At 43.1% G+C, this 13624-nt stretch overlaps 1 protein-coding gene across 5 annotated transcripts; it reads right to left on the reverse strand.

Moving 5' to 3' along the window:
- Positions 1 to 5403: 5403 nt before the first annotated feature.
- pfkfb3 (6-phosphofructo-2-kinase/fructose-2,6-biphosphatase 3) lies at positions 5404 to 13598 on the reverse strand. 5 transcript variants are annotated; one of them, XM_071502344.1, is made up of 16 exons: positions 13367 to 13594; positions 11461 to 11586; positions 11195 to 11291; positions 11013 to 11079; positions 10825 to 10899; positions 10677 to 10733; positions 10432 to 10556; positions 10135 to 10342; positions 9887 to 10033; positions 9690 to 9794; positions 9106 to 9235; positions 8859 to 8986; positions 8556 to 8744; positions 8250 to 8272; positions 7686 to 7736; positions 6716 to 6858 (listed from the first exon to the last, which is right to left on the reverse strand). In XM_071502344.1, exons 1-16 carry the CDS (start codon positions 13443 to 13445, stop codon positions 6852 to 6854), a joined length of 1614 nt encoding a protein of 537 aa, XP_071358445.1. In that variant the 5' UTR covers positions 13446 to 13594; the 3' UTR covers positions 6716 to 6851. The 5 variants fall into 5 exon arrangements, with proteins under 5 accessions (XP_071358447.1, XP_071358448.1, XP_071358446.1 ...); XM_071502343.1 differs by having other exon boundaries at positions 11461 to 11589; XM_071502346.1 differs by lacking the exon at positions 7686 to 7736 and having other exon boundaries at positions 5404 to 6858; positions 11461 to 11589.
- Positions 13599 to 13624: the final 26 nt, after the last annotated feature.

A 13624-nucleotide genomic window follows, 5' to 3' on the forward strand; every position in this document is an offset into this window, starting at 1 on the left:
GTAAAGTGGAGGGGGTGATTTCTCTTGAAAACCCATGACACCTATCCTATTGGTTGAAGGAGAAAGACAGGATGTGTGAAACTTTCTGTTTATGTCACACAAAAGAAGTTTTGAGTTTCATTCTGACTTCAACACACAGTCAACTCACAGCACAACAAAAACAATTTCTCCACTTCACTGTTCTCTCTAATGAAACTTAAAGCTGAGAGCCAGCACAGTACTTGTGTATTGGTGATAACATAATACTAAAGCATTGAAAAGTCACAGAAAAACTGAGATGCATTCTGTGAAATCCATGATCAACTAATGAATGTGGCACAAAACATTTTTCTGTCTCACTGTTGTAAGATAATTTATGTTACAGTGATGGAGCTATGCAGAGGATCACGTAAAAGGGCTTTTATTTCAGCGCCAGTGTGATCAGGGATAGCACACGGTCTATTTAATCTGCTCTGCTCCATTGAAGGCCTGCTGAATGACTTATCCTCTCCATTCAGTGCAAAATCTCCCCATCAATGGTCACGGCACAAAGAGAAAGGGATGAGTTTTCACTCCACTGCGAGGTAATGCATTCCTTACAAAACAGAAACAACAAACACAAGGTCAACTTGAGCATGCGCGTATACTCTTTAGTAGTAACACACTGCCTCATATTCATACGATTCATAGATAATAAAGCTCAACCAACGTGCTCAGTACAGCCTTCATATCTCCTGCTGTCAACCGCTGAGCATCTATACAGGGACTGTGACCGGCTTGAAGGCATTAATATTCAATTCAATTCAATTCAATTTTATTTGTATAGCGCCAAATCATAATATACATTATCTCAAGGCACTTTACAGGGTAAGGTCAAGACCTTACATTAATAATGGTACAGAACTGAGTGACGCTGACAGAATCCTAACTTTATATAAATAAGCCAACTAAAAAAGCAGAAATTTGATAAAAACTACATCCTGAAAACAAATGTATTTCTGTGGTCACAGATTAAATGTAGGTTTATACACTGGTGTGTCTGTTGTCTCAGACGGGTTTGGTCAGTTTGGAGGCCGCAGGGTCTCAGGAGACTTTTCACGGGTTTACTCAATAAACTTCCTCTCACAGGCCTAAATGTGTGACATTGCTGTGTCAAGCAAATGGGAATGTTTGGCAAAGAACCTGTGATTACTGATGTGCAACAGTCATTAAGACATAAATGCGTCTTTACTGACAGTGATGCAATGCAGGTCCTGAGATGTCAGTGAGGGCCAGCGGTTCCCAGCCTTTTTCATCAGACATAGCCCTACAGCTACTATTAATGTTATAAGTGCATATTGTTACAATACTTTAACAGATAACTTAAGTTTCAGTGTTTAGGACAATTTGGTCTACGTGGAGTGACAAAAGCTGAACATTTCAAACTTTTCTCAATTTCAACAGTTTCAACCATGTATTACTTGTAGCTATTTCAACAATTTATTCATCGCTTTTAGCAAGATGACTTGGCAATTACTTTCGAAAGTTAGCTCCATTGTAGCTAACTGTCCATTCCTGTTTCAACCATTTAACCATCACTTTTAACTCATTTAACTGTTTATTCATTAGCTGTTATTTATTGAAATTAGCTATTTCAGCCATTAGCCATTACTTTTAGCTCTCTGGTGTACATGTTTATCCGTTACTTTCAGGTAACTTCAGGTAACTCAGGTAATTTCAACCTTAGTTAGCTAACCGTTGTATATTATATTTACATTTCCTCATTTGGCAGACGCTTTTATCCAAAGCAACTTATCAGTGAAGGACAATAGTAAAGCTACAGTGTAGTGGGAAACCTTTGTGTAAGTGTTAGGTAGTGCATCTATTTAATACGTGCTGGGAAATTGTATAAGTACGTCAAAAAGTGCATAGTAAGTGCTAGTGTTGTAGCTAACTGTTTATCCATTACTGTTAGCTAACTATTTCAACCATTCAGCCATCACTTTTAACTGGAACTGTTTATCCATTAGCTGTTTCAACTATTTATTTATTACCTTAAGCTATTTCAGCCAGTATAGCTATTTAAACAATGTATTCATTGCTTTGAGCGTGATCATTTAGCCATTTCTTTCAGCTAACGGTTTCAACCTTAGTTAGCTAACCATTTTAGCTAACCATTTATCAGTTACTTTTAGCTAGCTATTTCAGCCATTCAGCTCTCACATATAACTAATTTAACTGTTTTATCCATTAGCTGCCTCAACCAGTTAGCCATTATTTATTGCTTTCTAATGTATATGTTTATACATTACTTTTAGCTAACTGTATAAACTATTCAATCCTTGCATTAGGTACCCTTGATTTGAATCGCTGATTTAGGCTGCTGTGAATGTGTGTTTGGTTTGTTTGTCTTTTGTCATATATATGGGTCAAAGACATCCTGTTTGCGTGTATATGTGCGTCTGTACATGCGTGTACTCTGTATGCGATGGGTATATAGATAAGATTACTTTGAGCTGAAATGGGACTGGGACACATGATGAGCTAATAAGGTAGTGCTAATCAGGTAGAAGAGGACGAGCTGCTGAGTCATGATAAGAGCGACAAGGATAGAGTGTGAGACATGACGCCCGGTCACCTCGTGACAATGAATCAGTCTGTGAAAGAAAGAAAGAAAGAAAGGAGCAAAATGTCACCAAGCCTTTGTTTCTTTGCTAATCACAAATGTCCATGTTGAAGTTAAGACTCAGTTTTAGGTAGACTGATCTCAACTGACCAACTGGTTCAGTCTCCATTGCTCTGTTTGTACACCTTTAACCTGGCTGATTGGGAACACACACAATCCTTCATCAGTGTAGCATTAGGAAGCTATTTGTGGATCCGCTGGCTTAGTGCTGCCATGTACCATTCATATGCCTGACGCAGCAGCTCCTCCCTCCCACACAGATTGCACACACACACACACACACATTAGTATAACCGCCAATACCAACACCAGGCCACATGCGAGTCTACTTTAACCAGTAGTTGCCTGCACACCACATGGTCAGACAACCGAGCCACCAGTGATTAAAGTTATAAAGTACTTTTCTTTAAGTGCACTTCTCAGATTTCAGGAAGATGAAAATAAAAGCAAGTAAAACTTGAAAATGGACAATAAAATGCTAGGATGTAAGGTTAGGAGATGCAAAAAATCTGCATATTCATAATAACACACTTGCACAGGTAAAGTGAGTCAAAGTGAGCAACAACCATATGCAAAGTTCAAATGCAAAGTAGGTTCCTGAGTTTCAATAACCAGGTGATTGCTGAGCAGAGGGTAAACCTGCAAGGAGTCGCATATGCAAGTGTGTATCTGTGTGTGTCCAGTGTGTGTGTGCGTGTGTGTGTGTGTGTGGTGCCTTGTTTTACTATATTCATGGGGTCCAAAAACCTGGAGCCCACTATGTTTGTGGGTTTAACAACTTTGTGAGGATCCCATTAGTTGAATTGGCTGCTTAAGGGTTAAGGCTTGGTTTTAGGGTTATGGTAAGGGGCTTGAGAATGCATTATTATTATTCATGAAGGGTCCTCACAAATATAGTAAGACAAGGACTGTCTGTGTGGGTGTGTGAGTGAGTAAGTGAGCATCAGTGAGCCAGAGCAGTAAGGGTGAACCTGACAGCAGTCACATAGCCACTTGGCTGAGCCAAGACACTCAGTCTGCCCATGATTCAGACGGCAGGAAATACCACATTCAACTGGCAAATATAGAGTGTATGGTTGTCAGTGTGTGTGAATGAGTGAGTGAGAGAAAAAAATTACATGCCACTCCATGCACCATCTACAGCTGCAAAGGTTCAGCTTATCAGAGGGTCTGTTGGTGATAATTATCAATTTACATTAACATAAAACATTAAAACTGCTAAAGTACTGAGTAATCATCTTTCGATGACCATGAATCATCAGGGAATCCAGGAAAATTATCCAATATATTTCATATATATACAATACCAAAAAAGATACAGTTTTAAAAGTTCATAAGTTTTGCAGACTGATTGCAATAGATGTTTTTCTGCTGGTCTTTATTATAGTTGCAGTGCAGCCATATTCGCCCCTTTGGAAAAACGTTTACAAAGCAGGAAGCAATGAAACTATCACATCATTTACTTATGGAAAGTGGGATGAACGTCAATAAGATTTTTGCATTTTGATGTTGAGGCATGTTTTAACCAGCTGCTTCATCGTCAACCTCAACAAGGAAATAGAGGAAACTCTAAGAGAGGCACTTAAACAGAACAAAGTTAGAATAGTTGAATAGTTTAATCCAGTGCTTCTCAAGTTTTTTTTACCTTTGATGCACTTCTACCACACTACATCCGGTGTGCTCATCGATAAACACTGAAACACAGCTAATTTGTGTGGTTCAGGCACCAAGCAGCACCGACAGGTATCTGTGGTAAATAGATATTCATCAGTATTCAAATTAGCAAAGCTGCAGCAGCTCAGAACCAAATCTACCAGCGACAGCACTGATGTTGTGTTGTTTGCAGTCAACCTGGTACAAATGGGCATCAGAATATTGTCAGATTTTCACGGTTTCAGATTGCCATTTTGAATTTTCTGTAAATCTTTAAATATTAAGGCAACATCAAGGCTAATTTTAACAGTCTACCTTGACTGGTTAAGCTAAGCTAAAATGCAACTAACAAAAGTCTGCAGCCATGTTAACAGCTCTATATGGCTGCTAACATTTGCTAACTGGCATTTGATACAAAGTATAGCAGGGGTTGATGGGAATGTCACTTGTGCTAGTATGTATTGAACAATTTTAAAATGATTTGCTAGATAAAAAAAATGATTCACCAAGGTTTCTACGCCCTGAGGGGGGAGATGATGGCATCAAATGATGGCATCAAATGATGGCATCAAATGTCAAAGCAATCCCACAATAAAAATCCCCAAAAGCCCAAATTGGAACTGAAATGGTGGAACTAGAAGAAAACTAGAAGTCAGGGGATTATCAAAGTCATTAGGAAACCATAGCTAAAAAAATATCCATGTGAATTTTTTTTTCATTTTTTGTAATTTGCATTGTGTTCCACCTGATTTTCTTTTATCTACCATGGAACTTAAAATGATCACCACTACACTACAGAGTACAAAAAAACCTCATTTTTTGTTCAGTCTTAATGGAGAGAGGGGGTTTACTATTTTATTATCCACAATGATGTAATTTCACAGCAACATCCTGAATGCACCCAGTCACGATTATCCTGAAAAGCAGCCGGCGTCTCAGTGGTGACTAATGAATCATGTGAGCGGCTGAGATAGAGACAAAGACAGGAGTGCCAGGACATGCTGTGTACTCTGTAGATTAGCTCCATATATGGAAACACGAAAGGGCAGATGAAGTATTCATGTTGGATTTGGGCCAATGACAATAACCAAACAACAAACACTGTGTGTTTTCCCGGAGTGAATTTATTGGTCCAGCAGATGCAAAATCAACTGTACAACATACTGTCCTCTCATGCACAGTCCTCAGATTAAAATAAGGTGCCTCTCGCTCCAAGCATTCAAAACTACATAAAAATAAATAAGGAATATAATAAAACAAGTTTTTACAAAAAACAAATTTCAAGTATCTCAAGCAAACATGTTTACAGTTTTACTGAGAGAGAGAGGTAAGCAGCAGCTTCTTTCTCTACAGATATCCTGCTTTCATTCAATCCCAACACAACAGTACAAAAACACAAACTTCCAGGTCAACTCCCACACAGCCCCAGTTACACTGTATGTACAGAAACATTTACAAGGATATTATTACCAGCACGCATTGTTTTAACAAAAATATAGGTGCTTACATTTGTGCGTAGCAGACAATGACAGCAAAAGGAAAATAAAGAGAATTTTTTAAATGATCGACACGTACTACTGTGTTGAGACTACACATTATGAAAAATAAATACACAAAACTGTGAGAAACAAAACACTGAAATGATATGTGGAGTCATTAGGTGAAATGTGGCGCCTCTCCTCGAGCAACCCGAGTCCAGAGAAATTAGCAAGAGAAGCGGCGTCGGGCTTGCAAAACAAGCACTACAGGCACTCTACGGCAAAAACCACCTCCGCCACCGTGAAACACACACAGTGACACGTGAACCAAACAAAACAAAGTATCCCCACTGTGCAAAGTAATCACTGATTTTGTAGCGTGTCGGCATAGAAAGCAGAGTCAATTCAATCATGACGCTCTGCCATATTTTAGAAAAACATGGACATGAGAAACCACCAGTGCTTCCAGAGAAGTGTTTACAGTGTAAACTGAATATTTTCTCCTTCTGTGAATTAACAACACAACCATCATCATCATCTGGTTGAAGAAGGATGGGCTGAATGTTTGGTCTGGGCGTGAGGATCAGATCTCTGGTCTCTCCACATAACCGAAGGAAACTGGTTTCCCAGAGAGCCACCTGATGTAACAGGAATGACTGTCGGTTTAAAACGAGTCACAGTTTGCCTCCTTCAGTCTGCATAAAGTTACACACACGAGTTTGTAGAAGTCTCCCAGAAAGCACAGATTCATCAGTCTGACAATGGCAAGAAATGGAGAATTTAAGAGTCTTGCTTTGAAATAACAACAACATAGGACAGCGATTAAAGTGACCATGATCCTTTTTGAACAGTTAAAGGGAGAGTAACCAGAGTCCTTTGCTGACAAAATGACACGTTTACCCTGTTTATCCTTGATGTTTAACAGGCTCTATGAAAAACAACTTCAATTTTACTCTTCCTTGTTGTTTCGTGTTTCTTTGTCATCTCTTCTTTGTCATCCTCTCTCCGGCCTCTTGAGTCTCGTGACACATCTGTGCAAATTCATTGGCAGGGCTGCAGGACGTCATGGAGGGTCATCAGGTTCTGCAAACACAAAACAAAAACAAAGTTAAGACCTGAGACGCCTTCGAGCCGAGTCCAATTATGCAACACAGCACATAAGGCCGCCAGGGCAAAAGGCGGCACTCTTAAAAAGATACTGTCTAATGTAATGTAAACCCTGAACCACAAGTTACATCACCTGTGTTTTCTCAGGCCCTTATTTCCGCCATGATATTTTTAGAGGGCATGAAAACTAGCACGGAGCGTTTGTGAGCAGGCTGCGGTGGCTGAGTGTGTGTGCCCCCACCGCCTTAATCCTCAGGTGATTATGAATGAAGCTGACAAGATCCTCGCACACCCTGCAACGCTAGCCACTCTCTTCCACTGTGACGGCACAACTAGCGCAGACATGCCATTTCCCAGTGAAGTTTGCCGAGTGTGGGTGTTAATTTCACTACCTGCCTGAGCACAGTTTATTTGGTTGGTTACAGTTGAGAAGATTAACATAGGTTGATGACATCCGCACAAGAAACAAGAAAGAGCACAAGAAACAGCCCCGTGAATTGAACCTTTAACTGATGCAGTTTCTACGGGTGGAGTCACTGCAGACACAACTCACGCTTCAGTGGCCATTTTGGAGGATAGTTGGTGATATTTGGTTTGAAACTTGAAACAAATGATCATATAAGGGATTCAGTTTGTGTTAACACTCTTGATTAGCAGAAAACAAGTGCATCTAGTGGAAGCTAGCATTAGCTTGTCTTTGCTAATTAAGCCAGCCAGTTAAACAGGTTAACTTGACCCTTGCGTCAGATGCGGCTGCCGGCAGAACTACGAAGCATCTGCAAAAGCCACTACAGCGTGTTTACCTTTGGAAGACTAAGAGTGAAACCACTTTCAGATAGTGGAGGGTGGTTCGTCTTTAAGCAGCACAAGACAGGCCAGAAATAAACCAAACACGGGGACAAGAACAGGACAATCAGCGTGAGTCAGTGTAGTAACAAGCAGATTGTGATGACGGCAGCACACAGGAATCACAGGAATGTAAACTGGGAAATGAGTTCCCAATGAAGCTTTTTCTCTTTTCCCTCACTGCCTGGAACTGGAGACCCACGAGTAAAGTCCGGGGAGGTTCAGACTTACTATAAAACTGTGTTATCAAGAAAAAATATGTTGCAGTTATCATAATAGATATTCTCAAATCTGATTAATAGGGCTAGAAAAAGGTATAAATGTACAATATGTGTTTAATTTTGCTATTTAGTTAATTATTCTTCATTAGAAATTTGAAATGAACAGATCTCAGTAACATGTTATGGAAGTGGGGGAAAAGAAATGTGAACACTGAACAGAATGTAAACAAAGACACAGAAACAGGAAGTGGGTGCGACAGACAGAGATACTGAACTGAACTGAACTGAGCGAGTACTTACAGGCAAACTTTGCCCAGCCAGTGCTGTAAGGTGCAGAGGAGGAGAGGGCGGCAGAGGAAAAGAGGACGGGACACAAGTGAGTGAACATACATGCAGAGAGGAAACAGACGGAGGAAATGTTTCATTCGGCTTGACTCATGATGTCATACATGCGCTCAGAGGGTTTCCTGTCCTGATAAAAACGGAATTCCCTGCAGAACCTAATTGCTAAATTTACACTAAGAATTAGTCTAAATAAATTGGCCCTGGCCTTCAGAAACCTGGAAATGTTAAGTGCTTGAGAAAGTGTGTTTTTGATAAACTCACCTGTCCGGCCAGGGCGAGAGGCAGGTGTGAGGGGCTGCAGAGGGCCAGTGAGGCAACAGATGGAGGCAGCTCCTGGATCGGAGGCTCGTCCAGGTCATCGATGCGGGGTTTCTTGATGTTGGACTCAGGGCTGGTCAGGGGAGTCACGCTGTTCCTCCTGATCAGGGTGCCAGGACCCCTCTTCACCTCCTGCGGGGGAGACAAATGTTACACATATGAGTCTTAGAGTCAGAAATCAAGTGTGTAGAGAAGTATTGTAGGCGTTGTATTGTCTTGAAAATGAGAGAGCAAACAAATCCTTACCTCCGGCCTGTCTCTGTGGGTGTTCACTGCCTCCACATTCAAATATATGGACTCCACTTTGCACCCATAGGCGACCGGCGTGAGCTTCAGCACTGTGTGGAGGGGACACTTCAGGTAGGCCATCTCCTCTGGAAAAACAGATCGCGGGAAAACACGGATATGAATAAAGATACAGCTGATTGAAAGCATTGTAACTTGGATGGACTTGGAACTAAACCAGGGGGCTTCTGGGTGTTGTAGTACCCACCTGCGCTCTTATCCAGGAAGTAGGCCAGCAGGCAGCGCATGACGGCCTGGTGGCAAATAACCAGGACGTTCTCCTGCCTCTCCAGCTCCATGATGACTGGCTCCACTCGCTGGACCAGGTCCTGGTAGGACTGCAGCCAAGAAAGCGGAGTTGCTTTTATTATTGTTTGTTAAATTGTTTGTAGATATATGAAAAAGCCTTTGAAGTGGAGCTGAATGCTTTTTACTAAAATCTGTATCTGGATTATTTTGCTAAATGTTGGGATCATGATTGTTAATCTCCTTTTGCTGATTTTTAAAGGTCCCATATTGAGCCTCTCTCGTGATTGGTTGACTGAGCTGTTGTTACTAGAGCTCCAGAGAGAAGCCTGAGAGAGGAGATGTAAAACTATACTGAGATGGTTTAGGTTCTTAAAACAAAAACATCTTCAAAACAAATATATCTTCTAATGGATATCAACTAAAACAAACAAACTAAAAGTGTAAAATATGGGACCTTCAAACCGCAGCAGACGACCTGAATTGAACTAAATGTTACCTAGACTGGGGATATGAAGGTGTCTGATGGGTGTAGACTGTGTGTACCTCTCCAGCAGGGTAGCGGTAGTAGAATTTATCTTCATCTCTCAACATAAACTCTTCTGGGAATTTCTCCTTCACCTCATCGTACGTCATCTCCTCACATATTCCCTAAAAACAACACAATATGTCACAATTTGTCTACAGCAAATAAGAGTTGTGTGTTGGTTTGATTTCGTAGTGTGTGTTATAGTGACACTCACAGCATCAATCTCATTAAGAGCCTTCCACTGTTCGTACGGGACCCCCAGGTGCTCGGCGGTCTGGATGCTGCGACACAGCTGGCTGGTCCAAACCTTCAGATCCTTCAGCTGCTGCTCCTCCACAAACCGAGCCAGGGCAGCTGAGAACTACAGCAGCGAGGGAACAGAATTTAAATCCTGAAGATTATTGATGACAACCGTAAACTTTCATCATCTGTTTCCCCTTTCTTGCCTGCGGCTGTTCGTACCTGTTTGCCCCGTGACGAGAGGCCAGAGTCGCCGCCGAGCCGTCCCTCCAGGTTGTCGGAGCTCTCTCCGTGCCGACACAGGTAGATGGTTCGGGGCTGGACGTGGATGTTCATCAGGTAGTAGACGATCTTACTCTGGATGTGATCCTGGATGCGGTTGACGAGGAACCGGCGACCTACGTCAATCACCTTGATGAAAGAGTGATCCCTGATGGAAAGCAGCAAACAGGATGATTAATACAACAGTTTGTACTGGACACTGCAGATGTTGTGATGAAATCAGTGCTAACGACTTACCTGTCGTATTGATCGGGGTCCAGAGGTTGGTAGCTGGTTTTGTAGCACTCAATTCTCCTCTGGAAATCCAGCATGGCGTCTGTCTTGTTGCAGTCCCGGTAGTCAGGACACGACACCTTCACTTCCTGTAGAGGGAGGAAGACGGTCAGACGGCAGAGAACACGCCTGATGCCAGAGAGCTGTTAACATTTGAAGTCGTTTAACGCAGCACACGGATGCGTTGTCATGTCATGTTTGTGACTCACCATGATGTTCGACGCAATGACGCTGGGGTCGTCGCACACAGACTCAATGAAAAAGGTCTGGGCATAGAAAGAGAAAGTTGTTAGACGTCGTACCGGATTGGCAACGATGTCACACTTTGACTCCTCAACTCGCCATAGCAACACTGACCTTGAAGCCATTCTCATTGCCGAACTTGAGGATCATGTCTCGCCTTTCCCTTGTTGTGTTTGTGGCATCGAAGACCTAAAAGAAATAAGGCAGGGCTTTGTAAGACAGCGGGTTTTCAGAGTAAAGGTTCAGCTAAGTTTCAACACATGGAGAGTTTCAGAAAACATGATGCATGATGGGAAACTCACCGCTACTTGGCCTCCCTCGTCCTGCAAGTAGGACTTGACATCCCTCAAGGCTGCTAAGGCACACTGCCTGAAGAACAAAGAACATTTTTCTTTTATTACAGTTAAAACAAACGCTGCTACACAACTTCTATGTGTGTGTGTGTGTGTGTGTATGTGTGTGTGTGTGTGTCTGTGGGACTTACTGCCTGATTTTCACGGCACACTCATTATCAGGCTTGAAGAAGTCATAGGAGCTGTAGTTCTTAACCGCCTCCCTGCGATACTCTCCCACGTTGAAGACTACAACACACACACACACACACACACACACAGGAAGAGACACTAGTGTGAATATGACGTCCTGGAGACAGAAACGAAAGTTGTTGCTTCCAGGAAACACACTGACTGTGTACACTGATAAGTGACTGAACAGACGCTGCTAGAAGGTAATTGTCTGGGTGCTGCGTACCTTTGGTGGGCATGCCGATCCAGTTGAGGTAGCGGGTGAGCTTCTTGGACATGTACGTCTTGCCTCGAGCCGGCAGGCCCACCATCACGATGACGGTGGGGGGGTTGGCGATGTGGGGTGCGCCCGCTGCTGCAGAGAGGGATGGGTGAGGGGGGGGGGGATATATCATGACAACTGTTTCTGTTTACAAAAATACAAAACAAGTAAATATCTTAATTAATAAGGCGTTTAGTTCTGAATTCAACGCAGGAGAAATATTTAACATCCTGTGCTCTGCCACCTGAAAGCAAGAGATCCAGCACTAATAACAGCTGGCCACCCAGACCTGCAGCCTGCCTGAGATTCTCTGATTAAAACCATGAACCTATAATCTGTTGGTGGTTTTAATAAGTAAAACCACGCTGACACACTCCCAGTGAGCACATGACTGTCTGCACCCGCCAGACTCGCCCTTTACTTCCACCTCTCTGCACATCTGACCCACTTCAGCGCATCATGAACCGGCCCACACTAACCAGGACGGCTTGTTTTCACTTGACCAAATGCACCGTGACCCCACCCTGAGGGCACGTGAGAGATTTTCATATCGTACGATGTGTCGGCGCATGTTGCTGCTACAGTGGGTGAGCAGAGGAATGCAGGGTGATGATTCTGCATGAATAATATGTTCTGTCGGTGAGGGAAAGTGTGAAAGTAGCAATAAAGACAAAGGTTAATTTAAAAGTAAAAAAAACCTCTTTTGGACTTCTGCTTTGATTTTTTTCTAGATTGTAAAGTTCCTCTACTGGACCAGATGTACAAGTTATTTTCCCCCTCTCCGCCCCTCAGCAGTGGTGATCACTCATCGCCTAATAACTAACTAAGAGCTCTAATTCACATTTCCTCCCTGCGCTGCTAATCTTGTTTCCATAACACAAGAGCCACGTCGCTTCAACGGAAAAACGGATCAAACTCTAAGTCGATGCCATCCTCTCATCTCACCTCAGCCACATCCCGTCCCTTTACTTCTAGCAGCCGCCTCTGAGTGCTTTGTTTGTCCTCCTGCACACACTTTGAGGCTTTTCCTCCTCATTGATCAGTAAACCACATTAGCCCATCAATAATCGACGAGCAGCAGCAGAGAGGATGGAGTGACAAATGAGTGAGTTCAGATGTGCAGCTCCTCCAGTTTCAATACAAACATTTCCAATCATTAAAAAGAAATCCCTTCTTCTTCTCACATATCCTTATGAAGATGCTCGAACATCTGGAAACACATTCAACAGGACAGAAGAGGGAGCAATGAGAGAGATGGGTCATTTTCTCTCCTTGGTTTCATTTTCTTGATATTGGAGTCATCACCAGCAGCTGTAGAAATGCTCTAAACGTATGAATGAAGCTGCTCAGTGACATTAAGCCCTTTGTTCTCCCTCTGGTCCACAGCCAGAGGACCGGGTCGCACCATGCAGACGGGCTGCCGACCGACCAATAGGAGAGCGGCGCCGCTTCAGAAGCATCTCACACACACACACACACACACACACACACACAAGAGGCGGTAACCATGGCGACACGGAGCCTCGTCATGCTCCAGTTGAGAGGTCGGGACGTGACGTGCGTGCTGATGGAGACCACCACTCAATGAATGACTGGATGACTGGATGGCTCATGGCAGCGGAGCTACAGCTGACAGCAGAAATATCCGAGAGGAACTGGAGTGAAGATGTCGACTTTATTATTATTATTTCTGTTTTTTCAGCTGAGTACCACAGAAACACCGGCTGGTCCCTGTACAGGTGTCTGACGGCGACCAGCAGACTGAACTGTCAAACTATCTATACACTATAAATCCATGTGAACATTCATGTTTATTCAGACCAAAAAACACAAGAAAATTATAGCATGCTCATAGAAATGGAGCAGGTACCTCTCCGGGGCGCCGGCTTGTCATCTTTGGTGGGAACCCAGATCTTTTGGATCCTGTTCTGGGTCAGCTCTCTGGGCATTCCTTAGGGCCTGGGGAAGCAGCAGTACACGGGAACCGAGCCGCTGGTATTCCGGGTGAAAAGACTACAGAGGAGCCGGTGTCCGCCCGAGCAGGAGCCTCGACCGTTCAGCCGTTCAGGGCGTCTACAGGGCACGCTGAGCCGGGCTAATCTGCCGGTCTGCGGCTCACATCCGCTAT

This window comes from Trachinotus anak, unplaced genomic scaffold (genome assembly GCF_046630095.1).
Source record: "Trachinotus anak isolate AG129_WGS33_773 ecotype Australia unplaced genomic scaffold, CSIRO_AGI_Tana_v1 ptg000018l, whole genome shotgun sequence".
NCBI lineage: Eukaryota > Metazoa > Chordata > Actinopteri > Carangiformes > Carangidae > Trachinotus > Trachinotus anak.